Source organism: Acinonyx jubatus, chromosome X, assembly GCF_027475565.1.
Source record: "Acinonyx jubatus isolate Ajub_Pintada_27869175 chromosome X, VMU_Ajub_asm_v1.0, whole genome shotgun sequence".
NCBI lineage: Eukaryota > Metazoa > Chordata > Mammalia > Carnivora > Felidae > Acinonyx > Acinonyx jubatus.
In genome coordinates, this window is record NC_069389.1 from 118653100 (window position 1) to 118669588 (window position 16489).

General features: G+C 44.9%; 1 protein-coding gene across 11 annotated transcripts in view; it reads left to right on the top strand.

Moving 5' to 3' along the window:
* The window catches only part of AFF2 (ALF transcription elongation factor 2), a 455357-nt gene that overhangs the window by 150574 nt on the left and 288294 nt on the right, over positions 1 to 16489 (top strand). For 4 of the 11 annotated variants that reach the window (XM_027054786.2, XM_027054788.2, XM_027054790.2 and 1 more), the window contains exons 2-3: positions 761 to 893; positions 10066 to 10926. In XM_027054786.2, the coding sequence (XP_026910587.1) occupies positions 761 to 893; positions 10066 to 10926 (994 nt within the window). The remainder of the gene's footprint in view (positions 1 to 760; positions 894 to 10065; positions 10927 to 16489) is intronic. The other 7 variants (XM_027054787.2, XM_027054789.2, XM_027054791.2 and 4 more) reach the window with 2 other exon arrangements.

Consider the following 16489-nt stretch of genomic DNA (forward strand, 5'->3'; position numbering starts at 1 on the left):
CATCTTAGGTATTGTCTGGAAGCTTTTGTACTGAACCTCCCATGGGAAAGCCTGAAATGCAATGAGTCACAGAGCTATACAGTGTTTCTAGAACGTGTGCCTTAACGTCGTTCAAGGCTCTTAATCACCTTCTTTAATTGTTAGTGGTTTGGACTTCAAGCCAGACACCTTTCTTTTGAAGAGTTTCCTTAAAAGGTTGTCACCTCTGACACAAACTATGAGAAGGCCAAAACGACACGACCAGTGTGAGAAGGAGTGTGAGTGAATGAGTCCTTTGACTCTCCTGTGATCTCATTACAACGGGCTCACTCTAACAATCCGAGTTACGGTTTGTCTGTGACATATTGGTTAATCCCTTCCCCTTAGGACTTTGTAGTATCTGTGAATTCTGAGCCCTGAGCCATTGGCGACAGAGCAACCTGAATCCAGGACCTTTCTGTGCGGTGGACTGACTTTTGGGGGGTCTCTAATTGCCTGTAGCACTCAAGCAAGGACAAGGAAAGAGGATTCTGCAGTGCTTAAGTGGGCATGAGTAGGATTTCTGATCAGCAAGTTTCCATTTTCTTCTGTATTCCAAAGAACTGGCTGGGATCTTAAACCCACTGGGGGTCAAGAAAAGGTTTCTCTGCTCTCTATATGGTATCCGTTTGGGGAGCGTTGCCTTGCGTCGTTTTTCTTCTTATTGATGACAAGGGAGTGCTGAATGACTTAAGTGACTAATTAATCTTTTTCTCCTTTTGTCTTTTTCTTTTCGTATCAGTCACTATGAACAAGACCGTAGTGCCCTTAAAAAGAGGGAATGGGAGCGGAGGAATCAAGAAGTCCAGCAAGAAGACGATCTCTTTTCTTCGGGCTTTGATCTTTTTGGGGAGCCCTACAAGGTAGCTGAATATGTATGTAATTTATCTTTCTGGAAAATGCTTGCTTGTTACATTTTTGAACACACTAATCAACGTTTAATCTATTTTTAAAGCACCCGAATCATTTCCAGGAGAATATATTTCACAAATGAAATATGTACACACACTGTATTGGGAGTAATCGCAGGTTTCTGAGGAAGCCTTCAGAGACAAACTCTGTCTTCTTTGGGGAGTACCGTCAGATTTGAAAGGAACTAGTGAGACTTCCCGTCTCCAGGGAGTTCTCTCCCACCCAGCACTTCCTACAGCAAGCAGTGCCCCCTTGACGCTTATCCCCACTCTGGCTATCAGCAAGGCAGCCCCTGAAGACTTCATCATAATGTCAACGGCTATGTCTCTTTCTCCTCCCGGTCAATGCCGTCCATTGCTAGCAAGGCCATGCTTTCCTTTTCCATTTTATATTGCTAGCAGCCGTTGAGTGGTTTGAGTGCTCTTTGAAAATCGTTGCTCTAGGAGAAAGGGAAAAGCCAATCGTTTTCTCCGGTGGTTACCAATCCTGGATTAAGAGATCGCCTCAGCCAGAGCGGCTGGTGTAGCTGGCTTGACATTCTGGTGGTATTCTAGCTAGTTTGTAGCTCCAACAACACTCATACTGCTGAACTTTCTATGTGTGGGGTTTGGGGGAAGAATCTTGTGGAATTGCTGGCAGCTGGTTGGTGTTTATTGCGATTTAGTAGCAGTGTAATTTTCTGTAATGAAACAAAACTGATGTAAGAGTTGAAACAACAATAGAGAAAATTTTTGAGAGTTGTGATTTTCGAAGGGCACCAATTAGAAGACAATGACTTCTGGAAAAGGAAAGGACAGCATAGGCACAAATACCACTTTGGGGTAGAGAGTAAGCTGTTTGGATCGGTGACCAGTGAGACCAGAGTCTTGCTGCCTTGTTTGTGATAAGTAGGCAGCTCTTGACTAAGACTCAGGTGCTTCCAAGTTCGGTGAGTCTGGCCAAGAGAGTTAGGTCACCTAACCTACCGCTTTGCAATCTGTCCATAATAGTATAATCCTTCAAAAAGCGTTTTTCCTATCTCCATTTATTTAATGTATACAGTGCCTTTGAATGCACGTATTTAGGGATATGATCGGTTTAGCAAACACTTATTGAAGGCCCACTACGTGCTAGTCACGTCTTAGACTAAGGTACAAAGAGGAACAAGACCTAGTCCCTGCCCTCAAGGACTTCCTTGCCCAGTGGTAGACATCATCATGGTGAGTGAAGGCGTGACTGCGTGGTAACTGCTACAGAGATGGGCTGGGGAGAGGTTCGTGGAGATTTGTACCTTGTGCCAAGGAGTTTGGACCCAGTTCCGCACATGAAGAGAAGTCACTGAGAGCTTTTAAGTAAGGGCACGTCCAGGACAAAGAACTTTAAAGGTGATGTTGGAAGCGTGGAGAGTGGGTTGGAGGTAAGGAAACTAGAGGCAGATAAAGAGGCCCTTGTAGTCAGCTAAGGGGAGTTCATGGAAGGCAAGATTTAAGGTAGAGCAAGTGGGTTGAAATGCTGAGACTGGCTGCCTGCGTGGATGTGGGAAGTGTGGGACAGGAATGAATGATGCCCGTAATTTTGACTTGAGAGTATGGCAGTCTCACTAACAGACTGTTGAGGAGGAAACAGGTTGGTACTTGTGGAGAAAAAACACAATTCTGTTTTGACCATGCCAGTGGGATATGAAGGGAGAGATATCCCGTAGGCATTGGATGGAGGGATCTGGAGCTAATGAGAGTGGTCAAGAGAGAGAGTTTGGTGTTAGCAGGCAGGGGGGGTAGGAGCTATCAGATGACTGAGTAAGAGGGACAAAGTCAGAATCTTGGGGAATAGCAACATTGAAGCAGTAAGCAAGGTGGCAAAGTAGAAGCCAGGAAAGGAACCTAAAGAAGGAGTGAATGATCACAGAGGTAGGAAGAGAAGGAGAAGAGAATCATTTAATAGAAGTCAAGGGGATACAGGGTTTTATAGAGGAAGGATTTGTTAGTTATCTGTGTCTGAGTGGCCAGGAAAGGTCAGGACTGGAAAGTGGCTGTTGGTTTGGTAGTTAAGGGGGAGGGGGTCAGTGACCTTAGGGAGAGTCGTTTAATTGTTGATGGTGGTGCTCACTGCAGGTGAGCCAAACTGCCTGGGGTTGGGGAGTAAATGGGAGGTGGTAAAAGAAAGAAAGGCAGCGGGTTTTTGTATGGAGGGAGGAAGAAAGGAAGGTAAGTTAGAATGTAAGGGAAGAAATTATATGGAATGCAAGAGGCTTTGTTTTTAATAATGAGAGAAATGTGAACACATTTAGAGATTGATGGGAAGGACCCGATGTCCGTCGAGAGGGAGAGGGTGAAGGTAGTGGAGGAAGAGGTGATGAGTGGGGCAGGCTCCCAGAGGAGATGAGGAAACGCAAAATCAAGAGTGTGTGAAGGGTGACCAGCCATGGTGAGGAAGAGTGGGAAGGAATATTAGGTTGAGAGCAAAGCAGGAGAGTAGAAGAAAGACTGGGGGAAGGGCAAGATGTTGTGGTCTCCATTTATTCTGGAAAATGGAGGAGAGTCCAAGGATGATAGATGCCTTGTCCCTTCTTAAGAGGAATAACCCAGATGAATTTTATGTCTTATCTTTGGATGAGTTAGAAAAGTCAGCTTTCCTCAAGAGTCATGCTTAAAATTCAAAATCTACTTCATGCCCAACACTATTATGAGGCATGGGACCCTTGGCTTATCCTCCCCCCTTTATAATTTAAGTCATGTTGAATTAATGGTCTTGTATCTTTAAGGTAAATGCCATCTCTTGTTAACAAGGCCTGTGATACAGATGCATGTTCACTTTTAGATGTAAGCAGTATATTTTTGAGTAGGCAGTTATTAAAAAACCTGTTATCAACATTGTCAGAAGTTTTAGAAAGTCATCTGTCTTGCTATGACAAGGGTATATCAGGTAGGGACACTAGATGGGAACATTAGTCTAGCCCAGAGCCAGGCCATTGTGTGATTAGTAGCCTATTGCCTTTATGCTTCTTGATCAGGAAGAGCTTTTGTTCTTCTCAAGACTGTATAGGAAAGGAATTAAGCTATTGGTTGATGACCTAGGAATTCTTTCTTCCTCCATTGCTTTGATGATCAGCTGCCATCTTGTGCTGTGTCCATGTTCAGGGTTCCCTGGGAGATCACTGGGGAGTATACCTTTCCTTTCCTCTCATACTATGATACTAGAACTGGTGTGCATCTCCATAAACTCCCCGAGCCTGGACTAGTATGGACACCCTTGGAGTATCTGGACATGCCAGTGGCAATGGGAGTTTTAGAGCTGGCCCACGGTCCACTGGTAGAGACAAGGACATACCATAACCCCTTCCTTAGGGTTGTGGTAGGAATGCTTATCAAATTAAAAATCAGAACTCCTGGTGGTGGATCGGGACTTTCAGGAAACTTCTTGCCATCTTGAAGCCTACAACGCGGCCTGATCAGTTGTCCAATGGTGTTGGTAGTTCATAAAGTAGCCAATGAGTATCGGTCCCTAAGACCCACTGCCCTTTCTTGGCAGTTAGAAGAAATGGTGATCTCTTATCAGCCTGGCTGGTTTCTTTCCGTTCTTTGCTTCACCCGTACCGTTCCCAGAATGGAAAGAATGTTGACCACCCCTAGATTTGGTTGGTGATGGCTGCGTTTTTCGCTTATAACTTTCAAATCTGACTTTGTGCTGTGGTGCTGAGAAGGATGTGTTCAAAAGCACTTGAAGACTGTGAAGCTCTTTGCCATGTCAGGTTAGTGTGGAAAGACTGGGCGGGACAAGGACCTGGCATGTATCAAGTGCCTACCGAACGCCAGGCACGTGCTAGGGCTTTATACATGTGTGTTTAGTCCTTATGGCAGCCGGAGTACTCATTTTCCTCATGTTGACCACAAGGAATTTGAGGCTCAGAGAGGCGAGGTGACTTCTCTGCTGCTTCATATCCATGTAAGTGATGAATCTAGACCCAGTTCTGTGTGGTTCAGTATCTGTCACAGGAAGCTGTTTATCCTCCCATAGGAGGTCAGAAGACCTGGTAAGCTTACTTCCTGTGTGACTTGGGTGAAGAAACTTCGTTCCTCTGACCTATAGTTTCCTCCTCTGTGAACTGAATAAGAATACCTGATATCAAAGAATCCCTGATAATAATAATGATGAGAAAGCAACAACAACTAACAATTTCTAGCTCTTTGCAGCTCTGCAAGAATGAGGAAAGCAAGGCACAGAGAGATTAAGTGGCTTACCCAAAGTCATTTGGGTCGGGGAGGTAGAAGGCAGACTGAGATCAGAGCTGCTCTGTTGAGTCATGTGCGTGTTGTAAGGATCAAGTCAAACGAGCTGGGAGACCTTGCTTTGAAATCTGGCAAGTGCTGTACAAGTTCAAGAGACCATTGTTATTATAATTGAAGAAAGAAATAACAACTTACAGCTTAGAGAGATTAACTGTAAAACTATTACAATTAGAGAAAAAGGAATTACTAAATCACACGCATTAGCCACAATGAAATAAAAGGAAAAAATGAGCCCCCAAACTTAAATTATTTTGTGACTTTTATTAAAAAGAAATGCCATGGTACAAATAGCCTCCTAGGACATTAGTCTTGCAATGAACTTCTACTTACTGATTTGTAGATAGCATTAGAAGCAAACTGAGGCAACTTTGCATTTCCTAAAGTAATGAGAGGCAAAAAGCTTAAATGGAGGAGTGCTGTTAGTCATGAGCCACAAACCAGACGTGTAATTTATGCCTGAAAATACTTGGAAAATGCATTTCCTTGATGATGGAGAAATTGTGATTACTTAGAAAGTAATAGCTGCAGAGGTTACCTTTAAGAATCAACCAATTATCTAGCACGGGAAGGAAAGAATCGGCCTATTGAAAGAAGGCTGTAATTGATTGAAATGGCTAAATTTCATTTTTGCCATGTTTATAATGTCCAATCAAGACTGCCAAGGATACCTTGCTCCTTAATAGGATTACTAAGACTCCGGAGGGTGAAACAGAACATGTGGAGTGTGAATCACAAGTTGCTGTGGTATATAATGAGAGTGCATCGTGCGGGTGTGCATAAATGTATTTCAGGCCCCATTGGGTTTTCTGTCTGGTAGCTCTCATAGCTACATCTTGAGAAATTTAAAAACTGGTTGACAGTCACCCAGCTCTGGTGGTGGAGAGGCAGAGAGGCGACTCAGGCGACCTGGACTGTACTGGTAATTATTCGGAGATTGTTCAGTGGTGGACTTTTTGAGGCTATGTGTCTGTGTGTCCTCTGTCCTAACCCTGCCTCGTGACTGTGTTGAATTTGCCAGTATGTGTCTTAAGCATGACCGTGGTAATTCCTACCTGTAGCCGCAGCACGTCTGTTATGCAAAGCATGTGGATCTTCTTCCTTCGATCAGCAACTCAGAAAGTGTCGCCAGTGAACTCAACCTCGAACTGTCTGCTGTGCAGTTCCGCTCACGAGTCTCTCTGAGACCATTGCTCTGTGAGGAAGCTAGTCTAAGGGAGTGGACATCCCTCCATTCCTCCAAGTTGTCTCGGCTCCGCCCCTAGGTCATTTGTGCACAGGAAATCCCCACACCTGGAGCCATTAGCCTAGCCCCCTAACTCCACATAGAGATATGCCTTCACCGAGTTAGACTTTAATGCAACACTCTCGTTTTGTGTCATTGTAAGAAAAAGCCACATAAAGATCATCTTTGCATCTTCTGTGAAATTGGGGCTGAAAAAAAATGGTTTTATTGTACAGAGGTTCTTGTAACTGAACCAATGAGAAGAATTCCTATTACGTTTTAGTATCTGAAAGCCATTTGTCTTATTTAATAAATTAGGATATGTCTGCTTCCTTCCATCTGACAAAGAGAATTCTATAAGCTGGGAGCTTTTCCTTTTCGCCTTAGCTACCAGGAAACTCAAAGTTCAATTGAATGTTCAATCACGGTAACCAAGGTAGCCTGGCTTTTGCTTTTCTGTTGATGTACCTTTTACTCCAAGCTGTCGCAAATCCTTTATTTTGATATAGGTAGGGTATGAATTATAATTTGATTCTGTTCGTGTTAGCAACGAGTTTTTGAGTACCTGATGTGCATCTGACATGGTGCTAAGCCTTGAGGATATAAAGGCAAACAAAAGGCGGTCTTTGACTTTTAAGAGCTCGTAGTTTTATGCAGGAAAAGAAATCATTACTGTAGCATACCCTGTATGATAGGAGGTTGACCTTCTGGACGTATTGAGAGAACTTTTAATTTTCCTCTGATTTTATTTACGTAGATACAGTTTTAGACATTGGCCAGGTTAGAAGGTCTCCTAATTTCAAAACCTAGAGATGGGAAAAAAAATCTTAGCATGCATTGGAAGCCCAGATCATTATAACAGTAGACGTTAATAAAGAGACATTAAAACCTAACCAAGGTTCTCCCCATTGAAGAAAAGATGAGTGTGGGTGGCCCCTTTTTTTGCTGCTAAACTAGCTTGCTTGCAAGCAGATGAGTCTCAAGTTTCTTGAGACTTGATTGTGTTGGCCCGGAGAGAGTGAATTACTTCTCAGGAGCTTTGAGGTATTGTGGTGGTCTTTTTGATATCATGGGGCAAGGTTCTGATTCTGTAGAACTCAGTTTCAGTGGAAATTCAATGAACTTTCAATGAAAGTCCAGTAACCTTTCAGTGAAAGTTGGGTAAGTTGAGCTTTGAGCTTCCTGGTAGCTAAGGCAAAAAGGAAAAGCACTCAGCTTATAGAATCCTCTTTGTCTAAGGGAAGGAAGCATATCCAAATTCATTAAAATGAGACAACGTAAACTAAAGGTGTTTGAAATGGGAAATAAACAGTTCAGACATTTGGAGACAGCCAGGTATTAGTGTTCGTTAAGCAGTAATCTGACCCAAGAGGTAAACTGTTTGAGGGACCAGAACAACTTTGCAAGTATTTAAAGTTTGCATCAAATCTGTACTGGGCTTTCAGCATGATGAGATCTCCTTGTTTTGAATTTAGGGTCTGAATAGGAGGGAGACTGGTTTTGGCTGCTACCCAAATGGTTCGTTTGTACAACGTCATCAAAGGAGACCCCACTGTATATACAAAGTTTATTCTGGCCTTAGCTGAAGACTAATTTATCCCATTAAAATGGACAAACGTAGGGATTTTTCAGGGAATAAAAATGAGTTCTGCTCATATCTATCTATTAAATATGCCTTTCAAATGTACTTCCGAAAACGGAGCGATTATTCGACTGAGGATTATATGGAATGTTAATTGTTTCATCACTGCTTTAGCACCAATGTTGCATGTGAGGCAATATCAGATGTTCTTGTGGATAGGAAAACTAAAATGGACATCTATTGGATCTCTAAAACTCCCCCTCCCCAACAGAACCCTTTTAACATATATTTAACATACTTTTCCTTAATCTCTGGAATCGTATTTCCCTAATTGCCCTCATTTCTTTGGAAATGTCTTCTATGATTTCACACATGCTGTGAGTTGGATACTGTATACACTCTATGGAGAGCATGTTAACAACGGGGCCAAGGTCACCAGTTTGATTCCCTCTCTGGTCGCTCCTTCTTGGTATCCTTTGCCGGTTCCTCTTCTTTTCTCAGTCGCTTAAAGGTTGATGGTCCCCAGGGTTGCCTCCTGAGCCTGATCTTCTCGTTCTGTATTTTCTTTCTCTGGGTGATTTCATCCATTTCCTGCACTTCACCCTCCATTCATCTGCACCCTCTTCCATCCTCACATACAGAGAACAGCACACGGCCATACAGCCTAGGTTTAGTCTGAAATCCCAGGCTTGGATAGGCACACCCCCGTGTATGCCAGGAGATGGGGCTGTGTTAAGGGCAAATGAGAAACCTGAGATGTTAAACCTCTATCTGCAGTGGAGGCGGTATCCATGGGGAAGTTGTCACTGCCTCCCATGCATGGAGGGCACGCCTATGGCTCCTGGGAGCCAGAGGTGACGTAGGGTGGCTGTCTTCCCCATCCAGTGGTCCTGCTGCCACATGGCCCCACGGATGCCAGTAGCCGTGTTTCATTGCAATATCTTGGGCCAGGATAGTGCAGCCTAAGCACAAAGAAGTCCTTTGCCCTTCTGAATTCAACCGCTTGTTTTGAGAACACCTTTGGGCAGGTAAAGGGAATTATAAAAAGGCGCTCTCGGAGATGAACAGCTGAGCTTTTGTCAAAGTCATTTCCAAGTATGTAGCTAGCCACCGTTTTCTAGTTCTGATAGCTGTGCTTTCTGTATTACAGAAACCCATGCAGGAACTTAATTGTTTTAAGAACAACCACAGCCATTTTAACAAGATTAGTATTTCCTGCAGGGGAAGATAGAGCCGGTATGTTGATTGCCCACAGAATGATTTAGTGGCCAACATCACTTTGGAAATCTGACTTTGTTTTGATTTACGTAAGCAGTGGTTTAAGTCCTTGAATAAATTTTTTTCTGAATCATTGAAAAGACACAGGAGAGCTTGAGTCAGTGTTGATGAACAATTGCACCATTTCAAAGCAAACAAGTATGAATCATCAATACGTACACACAGTTGCCCCCAGAATGTGTAGGCAGACACTAGTAATTTATACAGTCCTTTCATTAAAAGGAATTAGATTCGCTTTAGTCATGTTAGCTCAATTAGATGTTGAGCTTTTCTGAACCAATATATTCACGACCGCACGATTTCACCGACTTCCTTATCCAATGGGCTAAACCTTTTTCATGGTATAATGTGGCGCAAAGGGCTGACGTCTCAAGAACAAACATAAGTCGAATGTTCCATTACAATTCCCGGGCTCACCAGGCTGAAGTTGTCCCTCACAACGCGGAATGTAACGGTTCAGCTCCTCTGACCTAAAAGAAGTTATTTTGCTAATAAAATTCTTCAGCGACGTCATTTAAAACTTTCTCCCAATGAGCACGTTTAAGGATAGGCCAGGGAGTATACAAACGTTAATCACACAGCTCATTCCAAGAGGCTCTTTCCATAGTGTTATTGGGTTTTTTTTTTCTTACATAGCACATGAAAAGTATGAAATTATACGGCAGCATGAGAATTTTAAAGAACCCTATATGCTAGTCTGCTTAGGACATCTGTTTGAAACATTAACATTAGGAAACACAAACCTATTCATTCTCTCTCCTCCCACCCCCATCTTTTTGTTATTTTAGACAAACAAAGGTGATGCACTTGCCAACCGAGTCCAGAACACGCTGGGAAACTATGATGAGATGAAGGATTTGCTAACTAACCATTCTAATCAGAATCATCTAGTGGGAATCCCAAAGAATTCTGTGCCCCAGCCTCCCATCAACAAAAACGAGCCAAGCTTTCTCCCCGAGCAAAAGAACCGAATGCTCCCACCTCACCAGGATAACACTCACCCCTCGGCCCCAATGCCTCCGCCTTCTGTCGTGATACTGAATTCCACTCTAATACACGGCAACAGGAAATCAAAAGCTGACTGGCCACGGGATGGTCATAACGCTAGCCTTGTACCAGCCAGCCAGGCCAGTAGCCAGCCAAACAAGATGCAGCTGCCTGTGCAAGACCAGCCCCAAGCCCGACTGGAAGACTTCTTCGTCTACCCGGCTGAACAGCCTCAGGTCGGGGCCACCGAAGAGTCAAACCCATCTGCGAAGGAAGACAATAGCCTCAAGTCCAGTGGAGGGGATGCTTTCAAAGAAATCTTTCAGTCCGTCTCGCCAGAAGAATCTGAATTTACAGTGCACGCTCCTGGGTCTCCCCTAGTTGCCTCCTCTTTGTTAGCTCCCAGCAGTGGCCTTTCGGTTCAGAACTTTCCACCAGGGCTTTACTGCAAAACAAACATGGGGCAGCAAAAACCGACCGCGTATGTCAGACCCATGGATGGCCAGGACCAGGCACCGGACATCCCTCCGACACTGAAACCTTCCATTGAATTCGAGAACAGCTTTGGGAATCTGTCATTCGGATCACTGTTGGATGGAAAACCCAGTGCGGCCAGTTCAAAGCCCAAACTGCCCAAGTTCACGATTCTCCAAACAAGTGAAGTAAGTAATTTTTCAAGTTTTGTTTGTTTGTTTCTTTTTTTTTTCTTTTTAGTTCACTTCTCTCACCGCTATAATCAAGTATTCACAAGCACCTCTTATTTACCTTCTTGAGCCGTAGATGAGACTCTTCAAGGTCAGAGTCTGAGTCTTGATCTTCTGTGGCTTGTGACTTGACTGATTAACATTCTGCAAATACAGTTAAATCTCCGTAATGTGGAATGGCAGCAGACAAGGTCAGTCTGAGTGAATGAAAATTTGGACTTCTAAAATAGTTTCAGAGAGTGCACCTGTAGCAATATGTACAGATTAGTAACACTGGAGATTGTAATTGGTCGTAAGCAGTATGAGGTCCCTGAAAAGATTGTGAGCCACCGTAGGCCTTCACTAGCAAGTAGCAGGTCATAAGCATAAAACACAGAAGTTCCTTAAGGTACAAGACTGTACAAGTGTGATTTGCTGGCATCGGAAGTGGAAGGCATTCCTTAAGAATCTTAGTTTCTTGAGTGCTTGTGGGGGCTATTCCTTGGCAAGATCCTAACGTTATCCTCTGTATCCCTCAGTCCTCCCTTCTGCGCCACCTTCCTCTGCAGGTACCTACATAGCCCTCTTACACTACCTTGACCCCTTCTGTCAAAGCCAAAGGCATATGCTCAACCACAGTGCCGCTGGGTTTAGAATGACTAACTGTCCTACCCATCTCAGGAGTCATTGCCTTATAAAAGAGAAGTCGGAGGGACCAAAGCCTCTCCCAAAGGAATGGATTGCTAATGATTGGATCCCAGGCCTTGTGGTCCCTGGGTGGGGGACATATATTGGGTGCCCCTCAGACACCACCATGTAAGCGGCTGCCTACTGCTCCTCAAGTCTTGATTGGAAGAAGCCACTGCTTTTAGATTGGATTCCTGTTACTGGTGCCTAGAGGCTTGAAAAGGCACAGAGGAAGAAAGTAGGTTGAAATTCTTACTCAATAGGAGTCACAGACAGTCTGTGTGAATTGTTGCACATTCTGAGGTAGTGGTGTCTCAATTACAGAAGTCTGACCATGTGCACCTCTGGCCCTTCCGCTGTTATCCATACTCAGCAGATGTGGGGATGTCAGAGGATGATGGGAACACAAAAGAAGGGGAGGAGTGGGGCTGAGGGTTGTATTTTCCGAATGCGTGTTTTTAATACTGTTTCATTTCTGAGGCGGTTTCGCTTCTCATCATTCATCAAGTCTTGTCAAGCTTCCCCCTGAGTATCTCCCCAGCCTGTCACCTCTTCACCCTCACCGCCTTTCGGAGCGCCCGTGGGCACCCACAGACAGCCCCTCCTATCTGCTCTGCCTCCCTCTAGTGTCACCTCTTTTCCAAACCATCCTCCATTCAGGCTGACCCAGTGGGCTGACATAGCCACGTCACCCCTGCTTTGCATTCTTCAGTGCCTTCTCATCGCTCCCCGGACAAGGTCCAAATCTCTTAGTCCCGCATACAAAGCTCTTCACGCCGATTCCATGCTTCTCCTCTGACTTCACGTTTCACCGTCTCTTCGTGCACAGATGAAATCCCAGCCACGTGGAGCTGCCTGTGGCTCCCCATCATGTCACGCGTTGTCACGCTTCCTTGCTTTCGTGCCTGCTGTTCTCTCGGCCTAGAGCATCTGTCCCCACCCTCCCTTGTCTTCCGGTGAAGTCCTGTTCCTCCTTCGGGTCTACCCGATTGTTCCTTTCTCTGTGAAACCTTCCCTAATTCCACCAGGCTTACTACAGACTGCTCCCTCTGGAGTCCTCTAGCGCCTTACGTACCCCTTGACTGGCACTTACCTCGTGTATCATAGCTACCCGTTGATGTGTCTGTGTCCTCTATTAGACTGTGAGCTCCTTGAGAGCAAGGAACGTCCCATTCTTCTCTGTATCCCGAGCGCCTAGCAAATGCCTGGTACGTGGTAGCGACTTAATAAATGTTTGCTGAGTGAATGAATTTGAAAATTGGTTACTTGAGTACATATTCGAAGCCACGATGTGAAGCAACTCACACGGAAAAGGTAAACGGTTGCTAGAAAATCCATCGTTCATTGTACCTCTTTAATTGGACTCTGATCGCCCGTGTCTCGTTCTGCTCTGCTCCTGCACAGTCATTGGGAAGTCCTAATCCTAATTTCCACTGGATGACTTCACACAGGATTGTAATACTTAACATCCACAAGGAAATGTGCATTGAGAGACGAGTATAATGAGAGGCTGGGATATTGTTCTTGTCCCTTCTCTTGCCCCGGTACCTGGTGGTGTTCCCTCCTCCCACGGCAGCGCCATCACTCAGGACTGGTCTGGGAGTTGTACTGGCCCATCAAGGGGTCTGTCAGCCTATGTCCATACCTCATTAGCGGAGTGACAAGTCACAGACCCAGTGAGATTCACTCTGTTGTAATCCCCTCTCTTCTACATTCACGACATGGCTGACCCAGATTCAGAAACGACTTCATGCTTTTGCTCAGCACTCTGGCGCACCAATGAGAGGTACATTTCCAAAGAGAGTCTGAGCTATCTTCACTCTGGAGACGATGATCCAAGGAGCAGCCTGTGTGCACACAGCCTTTGGTGACAGTACAAATAGACTTTGGTAGAGCCTTGTATGAAAAATGGGTCAGGTGCAATAGAGTCACGGTAAGAGATCAGTGAAGAGAGTACTTATTTTAAAATATTGGTCTCAAGAAAGGATTTGAAAGAGGGGTAGACACAAGCTTAGGGCCCTCAAGTCAGGAGAACATCCTGGCTTCAAAGGTAATATGAAAAGCAAGGGTAGGAGGAAAGGAAACCGGGGATTGACAGCCTGACAGGGAGCTTAGGAGGGTGTAGATTAAAACATGGGCATAAATATAGACGGGGTGGAGCATTATGGAGCTTTGCACCTAATGGAATTTATGTGGCTAAAACTCTGACCAAGGCTGGAAATTCACCCTATTAAATGTTGATGCACTTTTCAAAAGCACTTAGCATTAGAATTCGGCCCCGGTCCCTGGCGCCGAGAGGTCCAGGCGTTGGGTTCTGGGTCCCCAGTCAAAGTAGCCATCGTTGATGAGTGGCAGCATTCCTTGGAGTTATTACTTAAAAGGGCTTGTCCAGAGAGCAGTCACAAAGAGGGTCTCTTTGTGTATTCCCATCTCTGTCCCTGGTTCTAGTGAGAGGAGGTCGACCCGTGTGTTAGTGAAGTGCATTTGGGAGCAGTGGGGGGCTGAATGCCCAGGAAACAGACCGCGTTCTAAGATACACAAATAAGCAGATACTAATATATTTGTGAGTTGGGAGACACAAACTATTATTGAAATGATACGAGCACATGCCTATGCCCTTGTTCTTTTCCGTGTCTGTGCTTGTGTCTGGAGTGGAGAAGTGTTACTTATGGCCCATCCTTGACATATTTCCTGGCTTCTTCGAATTTCTGTATCAGTAAGAAGGCTTCTAGAAGTCTAACCAACTTTATGGCGAAAGGTCAGCTTTTCAACTGAAGCATGCTTTTGGAACAAAATTTGTTTAAAAACTTAGTTTTACAGAATTTACTAACATTCCAGGCAACCAAAAAAAAAGGAGAAAAGAAAAAGACTGATGTGTTCTTCAGTTGAGCTTAGAAGAATTTTCTGGGAACTGCATCTGAAAGCAGTAAAAGGCCTATTTATATCCAGTGGAAACTGAGGGTACTTGCAGATGGTATTTTATTAGGAAATGGATTTGTTAATAAATGTAGCTTTATACGTGATTTCATTACATACATTTTTGCTTATGTTTCTCATTGGGATACAAATCTTTTGGTGTAGATAGCTGTGCATTTTGGCACAATTTGTTGTTAGTATACTGTCTGGGAAGTAAATGATTGCACGCAAATGAAAGGGCCAGTGACAGCTATGAAGTATTTCCATCCTAAGTCAATAAGCTTTCATAAGTACAATACTAACGTGTGGAGTGTCATCACCATAAGGATCATTTGCCTTGCAAGCCGCTCTTGGCTGTGACCCTACGGCTATCTGAGGCTCCAGCTGCCTCCAAATTAGGAGTCTCTTAGCAAAGTTTGATGGAACCCATAGGAATGATGGGATCTGGCGTTCGCTTATTTTAGTGGCTGGTTTTGTCAACCAGCCGCAAAGCTGTTGCTCACATTTGTGACTGCCCGTTTTGTTGTGTGTCCTATGCAGTGAACACTGTGGGTATAATTAGCTTTATGTATTGTGAGGTAGATGGGGAAGCTCAAGTCCCTTGGGGGAAAACCGCTGAGGATGCTGGGAACTTAGCACTCGGGTGTCGGATGTGCCCAGGCAGCTCCACAGGAACCACTGAGGCAGCTCCTTCAGGGAAGGTTGCTGTGTGCAACCAGGCCGAGCATTTGCCACTTGATGTGCATGACCAGTTTATTTATTTGGGGGCCCACTGTCATGGAAATAAAATAGCACCCAGGCAGTCCTCTTCCCACCCCATCGGGACTGATCTTAGCATTCAGTCCATATAAGCGTAGGACCCAGAAAGTTTTGTATGTCCTCTGTCAGTCCATCCCCTAGTGGTTGCTTTTCGTTTGTGCTTTTTGACGACGTCTCCAATGGCATGGTGTCATTGGTGTTAAAATTCATTTTCCGTGGGGCGCCTGGGTGGCTCAGTCAGTTAAGCGTCCGACTTCAGCTCAGGTCATGATCTCACACTCCATGAGTTCAAGCCCCGCGTCGGGCTCTGCGCTGACAGCTCAGAGCCTGGAGCCTGCTTCGGATTCTGTGTGTCCCTCTCTCTCTGCCACTCCCCTGCTCATGCTCTGTCTCTCTGTGTCTCAAAAATAAATAAAAACATTTAAAAAAATAAAAAATAAATAAAATTCATTTTCCTTACCACACGTCTTCATCCCCTCATAACTTCAGTGTCTCCCTAAGCTGACTGAAGTGGCCCCAGGGAGGCATCTGAGAAGGAAAACCGGTGATACAGATAGAGCACGGAGCCTTGCACTGTTCGTGATGGAGAGGTCAGAGGTGCTGGGTGATCAGGTACGGTGTCTTGGGGAGGGGCGGCTGAGACCATCCTCACGGTCTTGGGGTGTTTTGCCAGCCATTGACACAGAGGAGTAACCCCGGGAGGTCTTACAGAGATAGGATGCAAGATGCATTTTGAACTTGACCTTGAATCCTGGGTGGGATTACAGTAGGTGAAGAGGGATCAGGAGGGCAGTTCGTATTTGTGCGAATAGGGATGGATGGAGAGAATGGCAGGTACCAAAAAGGGAGGTAAGAGCACAGAAGATACATTCTGAAGATAGGCCAGTTTGTCTGCAGCTGTGGGGTTATGGCACCAAAGTAAGATAGGGCTCAAAAGGCTGCCTTCTAGGTGTCTTGAATGCCTGGGTGATGTGGCAACCAGATGGTAATGGTGAACTTGAAACTTGACTTTCCCAAAGGCTTCACGTGTGGCAACCTAGGAACTGTCTCAAGCCAAGTGCTCTCACCAGCTCAAGCAGTAACTTCCAAGCTCCAGTGCTCTCTACTCCCTTTCAAGAAAGCACATCTCATTTCTGGGGTGCCTGGGCGGCTCAGTCGGTTAATTGTCTGACTTTAGTTT